The sequence below is a fragment of the Eucalyptus grandis genome, chromosome 5 (assembly GCF_016545825.1).
Source record: "Eucalyptus grandis isolate ANBG69807.140 chromosome 5, ASM1654582v1, whole genome shotgun sequence".
Lineage (NCBI taxonomy): Eukaryota > Viridiplantae > Streptophyta > Magnoliopsida > Myrtales > Myrtaceae > Eucalyptus > Eucalyptus grandis.
In genome coordinates this window covers 3,361,117-3,371,103 of record NC_052616.1, presented here as the reverse complement: position 1 = coordinate 3,371,103, position 9,987 = coordinate 3,361,117, and the positions used below count along the sequence as shown (strand labels likewise).

General features: G+C 37.4%; 1 protein-coding gene across 1 annotated transcript; it reads right to left on the bottom strand.

The window, feature by feature from the left end:
- Positions 1-320: 320 nt before the first annotated feature.
- On the bottom strand, positions 321-3,300 carry LOC104423795 (phytosulfokine receptor 1-like). Its single transcript, XM_039312820.1, has one exon. The coding sequence runs from the start codon at positions 3,298-3,300 to the stop codon at positions 1,150-1,152; it is 2,151 nt and encodes a 716-aa protein (XP_039168754.1). The 3' UTR covers positions 321-1,149.
- Between the last annotated feature and the right edge of the window lie 6,687 nt (positions 3,301-9,987).

Sequence of the window (9,987 nt, the reverse complement as noted above, 5' to 3'; positions counted from 1 at the left end):
ATTAATGAAAAAGGTAGAACGTTGTGGGAAAAAAAATATACTGCGTAATTAATTAATTGCCCATGTCACAAGAATTAAAAATAGTTGTCGTTCAATGATGCCAAAGAATTGTAGTTATGGATGTGAACATTGAAATGCAATGCTATTCACATTGGAGTTTTGTTTATTTTAATTGCTTGCAATAGACACTTTCAATTCTATCTAGACCCTGAGTGATTGCTGACCCATGCCTCATTCATCCTATTGTCTAAACTGACGAAAATAAAAGATGTGAGTTCAAGGTTCAAGGCTAATCAATATGAAATTAGGGCTATGCTGATTCTTGCTACAATTCCTCTCTAAACGTAATCAATGAAAAAGGTAGAACGTAATATGAAAGAAAGAAATCTAAATTTTATGGACGATATAAATATGAAAAGTTCACAGCAGCATAAAAAATTAATCATTCAGCGACCAACCCTTTACTCTGCCTAAATTAGAACACCATAAAGGTGATCTAGCATCTTATCTTATATCAACGACTTGACTATAACAGTGTTCACAAAAAGAACCTGGTCGGCGGTGCCCTGAAGCTTTATGCCTCTCGGTGGCTGCCGAACATATGGAGGCTAGAAATGTGAAGACGCAAGCCGTGTCCGACTTGGATTCGGACTCTGACAATGAAGAGCTGACATGGAAGGACCGGCTTCTTCTGGAGTCGATAATTAGCTTTGCTTCCTGTGGAGAAAGGCGCTGTTTTGTGCAGTGTCTGCTGTTGCTCTTGAAGGCGGCGAACATTCTAAATGCATCTTCTTCGTGGACGGAACTGGCCAAGAGAGTGGGGCTTCGGCCGAGCACAGCGAAGCGCACACCGGAACGGTGGCGTTTCACTGCCTCAAATTCGCCGTCAGCGAGTGACGTCGAGGTATGTACATGAAAAGTTGACACGTTAGACCTTTCTCATTGGACGAAAAATCAATGGGAACTTATATGGGCGGGACCGAAAGTTGATTTTTATAAGATAAAAAGCCGTTTTGACCAAAATTGAAAACTAATCTAAATTTGGTTATTTTGAAGAGAACTGGACCGCAAATTACCAGCAATATTTAGGAATTTATCAAAAAAAAATTCCAATAAATGAGTAAATAATCATTTTTTTTCTCAAATTTTTTAACGACACAATTTAACACGATCACAAAATCTGATTATCACATGTAAACACGAATCACCGGTCCTAGTTGTTCCCAATGCAATTCCAATGGCCATTCCGAATGCAAGTCCAATGGTCATTCCAAGGTTTATATCGCTCATGGCATGATCGACAGATCCAGAATTATCATCACCATGATTTGTAAGGCCGGGTTGACTTTGGCTTGTTGGGCAGGGGGGAGCATGATCACGACACAGGTTGTTTCCTTCAAAACTCGAATTGGGAAAGGTAGAGAATTGGCCCCCGCGAGGAACCGGCCCAGACAAATTGTTATATGCAACGGTAAACCTAGACAGAAAGTTGAGACGCGCTAACGAGGAAGGTATACTCCCCGACAGATTGTTGTAAGACAGATTGAGAGTCTCTAGGTCAGACATTTCGGATAAATTGTCTGGAATTGAACCTGTTAAGAAGTTATTGCTGAGAACAAAGATATGAACATCTTTTAAATTCCCGAACTCCGGCCAGATTGATCCGTTGAGAGAGTTGCCTCCGAGATCCACAGTCGGTGGAAAGCTTGTAAATTGGGGGTACCGCAGCACCCCCGAGGTCTTATTCTTCTTCCAGAAGAACGGAAAATCAGGAGAAGGTTCCATGACTGACATATTCCTGTGGATGAGGGCAGGCAATCCGGTTATCTCTTTTGGGATCTCGCCCACGAACGAGTTCATTTGTAAGTCCAGATAAAAGAGAGATTGGAAGTCACCGATCCACGACGGAATCGTTCCACCCAATCTGTTCCAGGACAAATCCAGCAACTGCAAACGGGTGCATCCACGCAGCCACTGGGGCATGGAACCCCTCAGCCGACTATTCGCCATGATAAGAACCTTAAGCTTTGGAAAACTCAAACTCGCATCGGCAGGCAATTCTTCATCAAAGTAATTGAGAGTGAGAACCAAAACTGTCAAATTGCTGCAGTGCTGAAGGATCCCGAGTGCAGATGAGACGTTCGATAGGCTCGAATTCGATATCGACAGGTAAGCAAGGCTGGAGAAGTTCCTGGAACTTTGAGGTATCGGGGTTGTGAACTTGTTCCGTGCAAGGTTCACACTCTGCAGCTTCTGGCAATTGGGCAAATCCTTGGGGAAAGGACCCCTGAAATTGTTGGAACCTAAATCCAGAGACACCAGACTGCTCATTGCCGAACAATTAAGAACTATCGTCCCGGTCAGCGAGTTGTTATTCAAATTGAGAAACTTAAGTGATGGCAAATTGGACAAGGAAGATGGGATGGAGCCTGCGAAGCCATTGGTCTGAGCTATGAAGAACTGCAGCTTCTTCATGTTCTGAAACGCATCTGGGATTGATCCCGAGAATTCGTTTGCTGAAATGTCCAGCCGAATTAGTTCTGTCAGATTACCGATCCCGCTGCCAAGCGGCCCTGAAAATGAGTTTTCCTGAACGTTCAATTGGACCAACTGACCCAGAGTGAAGATATCTTCACTGATCCCACCTGTGAGATTATTCTTGGCCAGAGAAAGGTTCTGCAAGGAGCCACAATTGCCAAGTCCCGGCGGGATTACGTCAGAGAAATAATTGGCGGCCAGATTAAGCACCTGAATGAGGGTCGAGTTCGCGCAAAGCCAAACGGGCAGAGACCCACTGAAAGAATTCTTAGAAATGTTGAAAACGCGGAGGGAGGGCAGATTGGCGCTCTTGGGGACCGGTCCCGAGAATTTATTGTAGCTGAGATCGAGAACCTGCAGATTAGGGAGGTGGAGGAGCGATTCCGGGAGTGTGCTCTCGAGGAGTTTGTGAGAGAGATTGAGGAATCTCAGCTGGTCTAACTTGCCAATCGAGTCCGAGAGGTTGCCCGCAAGCATCTTGCTCGCCAGGACCAACTCCACCACCCTGCCCGAACTGGAGGGACCATCGCTTAGGCCGAGAGAAGACGAAGAGTCGCATACCACGCCCAGCCAGTCGCAGCAATTAACGTTGGCGTTAAGTTCCCAACCTCCGATTGGGGACTCAAAGTTGCTCATCAAGTCTAGCACTGCTTTGGAATCGCTCGAATTGCATACAAGGTCCTCTTGAGAGTGCAGGACCTGCACTTGGAGGAATAGCCAAGCCGCGGCGAGGGCCGCCCACGGCAAATCTCGAACGCCCATATGAAGAAACAGCGCACCCAAAAAGAAAATTCAATGCGATTGATCACAGAAAGGGTGTAGGAAAGTAACCGAGGAAAAGGGTCGTGGACGGATTGACAGAGAGACCCATCTTGAGAAGGATCGAGATTTATGTATTGCGAGAGAACGCGTGCATGGATTCTTTCTTGTTCAGCGGGAAACAAAAAAGGAGAACATGGAAACTAGGGGTTCAGGTGACGGAAGTGGGCCAGAGGAAAGGAAGAGCTGCGATTTGACTCCAATTCAACGCGCCCTTCTACTTATATTTCTTTGTATTCTGTAACTCATATTATTAAATAATTTCATAGCCCTTATTTGTCTCCTCCGTTATATGTTTCCTCGTTTAGTCTATAATTAAATTTACACATGAGGAAAAATATTAAATAAAAGTAGAATATTTATATAGTAAATAATGCCATCATCTCTTGTCCGGACTTTTCATCCAAGAAGAGCCATTTTCCGATAATCGAATGGGCCACATCTTCATCCAGTATTCATCATGCTTTGATCGGCCATGCTACTTCACCTGCTCCCTCATTCTCAAGGTTTTGTGGTGGACATCATTCTAAAGGTTGGAACTTGGTCGAGAACATGATGGACAGTTCTCGTGTGATCAATTGGACTTGCAGTCCTCCTATAATCGGTTCAGTTTGCTGTCAAAGTCGGCCCCTTATGCCGCACGCTCCTCCAGCTCCTCTGTTTGGCCCTGTGGTGATTCTACACCCTATGCTCCCTCATTCACCCAAGAAGGCATTCACGGATCTAGGACTCATATTCAAGCAAGTTAAAAACAATTTCCTGCCAAAACTGCTTATATTTAAGTCTTGGTTTATATCAACGCTCGACATTTACTTAAGAGAAAATCTTTAATCCTATAGTTTGCAGATTCCCAAGTCTCCTTTGATGTGTTTGAAAGAACTCTTATCAAGAGGCTTAGTGAAAATGTCAACTAATCAATGCTTTGAATCAGCAAAGTAAATGCCACATCATCATTATCTATATGATTTCAGATTATATAATGTGTGATTTCAAGATGCTTTGCTCGTGAATACATCATGGGATTTTTAGTCAAATTGATTGTACTTGTATTATCACATGTAATGGGCATGATGGAATCTTCTTCACCAAAATCACTTAAATTGTTGTTTCATCCACAAGAGTTGAGCATGGCAACTTTCATGAGCTATGCACTCAGCTTCGGCAGTTAATAAAGCAACAAAGTTTTTTGCTTTTTAGAAAACCAAGATATCAACATGCAACCCACTAACTGACCTGTACTTGAAGTGCTCTTTTTATTAATCTTTCATCTTGCAAAGTCAACAGTCACAATATCCAAGAAGAATAAAATCCGAATTCTTAGGCTACCATAATCCTAATTTAGGAAATATGCCAACTTACTCGATAATCCTCTTAACAACGGTTAAATGAGATTTGTTGATCTAATTGGACTCTATTGCACATGCAGACACTAAATAATATGTTTAGACACGATGCAATTAAACATAATAGAGATCATTCATGCTTCATAAAGTTTAGGATTGACTGACTTATCTTTCTCATTCTGGTCAAATGTGGTAGGTGGAGATATTGGAGTTTTAGTTTTCTTGTAATTTTCCACACCAAACTTCTCGACTAATCCTTTGGAGAAAATATCCAATAGTTAGTAAACCCCAAGTCATCAGCCTACTTGGAATGGCTAGAAAATAGAAAAAGAAAGCCTTCGATTTTAATCTTTTCTTTTTCTAGCCAGCCCAAATCAGAAAACACGTGTCGATGTTTGAGTGAAGCCACTTAGGTTCACGCATGCCACGTTGGCCGATGATGTGGGGGTTATTAATCATTGAATATTTTCTCCTCTTGCATCACACTAGGGTTTTGTTATTAATCGGACATCTTACCAACCCCACTTGATTTGTGGCTTTTCCCATTAGAGTCATGGGACTTAGTAGGGCAATGGGGAAATTGCCTAAATTGTTGCCCGAATACATGACGATACTTTTGAGATTTACTTCAACGTTTGAATTCTAACATTTCAATAACCCCTTAGTTTAGCTTCTTACGGGAGGATTTCAGGTTTATATGTTAGCAAAGAAACGAATGCAAATATTTGCAGATTAAGCGTGCAATACAATATATTCTGATTTGCGACATCATCAAGTTTGAACTATCTACTCACGCTTTGTCTTTAGTTTATTTGGTTCACGAGAATAGTACGATATTTTATCTGCCCAAAATTTCTCTTTATAAGGTTGAGTTTTTCTGTAAAAGAATCCCATAAAAAAAAGGGATTTATTGCATATTATAACTTAAAGAGTAATATCATACTTGATAATAAAAATCTAGTGAGCCCAAGATTGGCAAGCATGAGCCTTGCCCCAAGCTCGAGCTCCAGTCACCAGCTATTGCCATGGTTGGTGACCGACAGAAGATGAAGACAGAAGAAAAGATAATATAAAGGGAAATATTAAAAAGAAAAATAAAATTAAAAATTCGATTTTTTAAAATAAAATATAATTAAAATGGAGTGCATGAAGAAAAGTTCAATCAAATTTTTCATACCGAACAATGAAAAATATAATTTATTTTTAAAATTTAATCAATCATAAAAATATAATCATTTTTGTAAAATAATGGTACATACGAAATCTAAAATTAAAATATGAAAGTGAAACCACGCTCCAAAATCGAAACCAAAATGGGATTGCAACTCCTTGTCGTACGGCGAGAAAAGAGCGGCCTGATGATAGGGACTAGACCCATTTTTCCGGGAATCTGCCGTCCAAATCTGACCAAAAGCAAACGAGAGTTCAAGGGAGTAGACCCATTTTTTCCCAGTAAGTTCAAGGTTGAAACGTGACAACTCTCTTTTGTTTGCTTCTTTGGTTATTATAATCAACTGGAAATATGATGGGATTTTAACTTGGTCCACTTTTATATATTTTAAAATTATTCATGCATATTAAGATTCTATTTGAGATGCTTGTAAAAAACGACTTATCTTTTTGTCTTTTTCTCTTATCACCAACCATGGAAGAAACTCGAGTTATGAATTTTTTTTTTTTTTTTGTTAGTAAGTTCAAGGTTCAAAAGTAATAGCTCTCTTTTGTTTGCTTCTTTGCTCATTATAATCAACTTGAAATATGATGGGATTTTAACTCGGTCCATGTTTTACTTAGTTTTAGATTATTCATGCACATTGAGATTCTACTTAAGATGCTCATGGAAAACAATTTCTCCTTTTTTTTCTTTTTCTCGTTATCACCAACAATGAAAGAAACTCGAGTTATGGTTTTTTTTTTTCTTTTTTGGTCAGTAAATTGAAGGTTCAAAAGTTATAACTCTCTTTTGCTTGCTTCTTTGGTTATACTTGGTCCATCTTTTGCTTAGTTTTAGATTATGTATGCACATTTAGATTCTAGTTAGATGCTTATGGAAAACGATGTCTCTTTTTTTTTTTTTCTCTTATCATCAACAATGGAAGAAACTTGGTCACCAAAATAAAAAAACAATGGAAGAAACTTGAGTTTTTCTTTCTTTATTTCTTTCTTTTTGTCAGTAAGTTCAAGGCTCAAAAGTAATAACTCTCTTTTGTTTGCTTCTTTGTCATTATAATCAACTTGAAATATGATGGAATTTTAACTCTGTCTACCTTTTACTTAGTTTTAGATTATTCATGCATATCAAGATTCTATTTGAGATGCTCGTAGAAAACAACTTCTCCTTTTTTTTTTCTTTTTCTCTTATCACCTATGATGGAAGAAACTCAAGTTATGGTTTTTCTTTTTTCTTTTTTTCCGGTAAGTTGAAGGTTCAAAAGTAATAACTCTCTTTTGTTTGCTTCTTTGGTCATTATAATCAACTTGAAATATGATGGGATTTTAACTTGGTCCACCTTTTACTTATTTTTAGATTATTCATGCATATTGAGATTCTATTTGAGATGCTAGTGGAAAATGACTTTTCTGTTTTTCTTTTTCTCATTATCACCAACAATGTAAGAAACTCAAGTTATCTTATTCATTGATAGATGTCAAAACACTAAGAGTTATATATTAGGGTACATATATGTACTTCTTGTAGTGTATTAGGAATGCAACATGACCATGTGTTCTAATAGTGTCGATCCTTTCCCCGCGCTTTGCGCAAAGCATTTGACATAATAATTTGTTGTCAATTTTGTGAATGAACTTCTACCTTGTAATTCCATGAGCCCTATTGGTATTTATAATTCATATAGAGAAAAGTTCTTTGTTGCCTTAGCTATATTTTAAAGCTATTGTAATTGTGAGATTTGTTAGACTATTGTCAACTATTATAAGAACTTAAGATGTTATATGAAAGTGTGGTTTATTATTTAAACATTCTAACACTCCCACGCTTAGTCTAGTCTGTTTTTTTTTTTTTTTTTTTTTGGTGAAAAGTCTAGTTTGTTTTGACTAGCACTAAACATGAAAATTCAATTGGGAAGGTGTATGAGGCTTGAAAAGATTTGAACTTAGGACTTTTAGCTCTGCTATCATATGAGATTTTGAAAGACCACTGACAATTATTCTAAAAGCTTAAGTTGTTAAATAAATGTGTAGTTTATTATTTAAATATTCAAAAACATAATTTGAGTTAAGGGACCATGTATAATAGAAAAAAACGATAACATTACATGGTAGGAAAGGAATTTACAAATGATTTTTTAGCTTAGTTAACCATTATTCCGAGATCCCTTTACCTTGGGTTAACAAGAAGTAACAGCAAAGAAACAATGCAAGACCTTTCATAAAAGAAACCCAAGCTTAAACTCTCTAAATCATCTCAAATGATTTAGAAGGTTTACAGAATATGACGGGTCATTCTATCCAAAGTATATTCATGATTGTATAAAGGAATAACATATATATGTACATGTATTTGTCATGAATATGCAAAAAAAAAATGCGCATTTACTACTATGTAGAAATGGAGGATATATAAATTACATCGAGGATTCAAAAAATGAAATGTTAAAAGCATAATCAGAAATTAATCATTCAATAACCAGACCTGCTAATTATACCTAAGTTAGAACGCCATAAATATGTTCTTACTTCTTATCTTATACCGACGACTAAATTAAAACACTAAATTCAATATCAGTAGGGATTACTTCTAATATTTTGTGAAGAAGTGTAGGGAAATTGCAAGGACTGAGCCCAAAGAGCGAAGAGGCTCTTTCTTCTCCATGCGTCTGCGATCTACAAATAACAAAGTCTAACGTAAATTTGCAGGCCTCAGGTTTAGGACCATATGTCTAGTTTTCAGATCATACCATGGCCAAGCTAGTCCGTAACCAGTGATATGTCTGGGTTAATTTTTTAGTTTAACTATTTTGCTTAAACCAAATCTCGCTCTTCAAATTTGCACGACACTCATATATAAACACGTAGATTCACACACACACACACACACACACACACACACACACACACACACACACATATATATATATATATATATATATATATTCATAATTTTATGAAATTTGAATAATATTTTGTTGGGAAAGTAAAAAGTATGTTTTGCTTTTAGTTAAATTTAAACGAACGGTTGACCTAAAAATTCAAAGGATGTGCCTCGAACTTGAATAAGATTTTTTGAGGCAACCATCGATAGTTACAAGGTCAGAAGCAAACATGTAGGTAGAATTCATAAATCAAAATGCTGCGCAAGTGACACTAGTGAACATGTAATAGTGATCACATCCAGAAGATGCTAAAAAGATTATGCATAGGCTCCGTGGCAATCATACGTCATTCCTAACAGGTTTTACTCAACTCTTTGGAAAATTGGTATGCACGTTTTAATTCATTCATTATTTTCTATATTACTCTTAAAAAAAGTTGTCATCTGTTTGCTTTTCACAATTTCACATTTCGCGAAGTAGCCAACGTCAAATAGGTTTAGGGTTCTAAATTCCAGAGCATTGCCTAAAACTGCCTAACATTGTCTTTATATAACTGTCCCTGCGCCAACTTGGATGTTGTTGTACGGTTTATTATATGTGCATCGTCTTTTCATGTTATGAAATAACCAACTTACAGACCGTAGATATATGTTAACAATTTTGGTTGTTACATATCTTTTTCATCCTCGACTATAATGTAAGAATCAAGTCTTGGAATATTCTTTCTTCGGTAACAGGGCACTCATAGAAAAACATTTATTTGATTTCTCTCCCCGTCATTGAATCGACCGCCGATTTCTTTCTGGTATTTTACTTGGATAATGAAATTGATGGGGAGATATTTTATAATGGACAAAATTTCTTGACGAGAAAAGTCAAAGTAAAAAAGTTAGACTCTGGAATAGCTTGATAGAGAATGCCAGTAAGTACACGGACTTCGGGGGAGATTCCCGTGTCCACATTGGGACTTTCAATCTTTTTATTAGGGTCCATTCGTTTCGCGGAAAATGACTTATAGGAAAAATTTTTCCGGATTTTTTAACGTTCGTTTCATGGAAAATGAACTAGTCAAGAAAAATATTTTTCATTATTGGAAAAAACACCTTTAAAAGTGAGGAACACGTTTTCCACTTTTGAGAAGTGGAAAACGTTTTCCATAACTTCTTCCATCTTGCTTCTTTTTACCAATACATTTTCATTTTATTTTTATGCTTTCTTTTTCTTTTTTCTTTTTT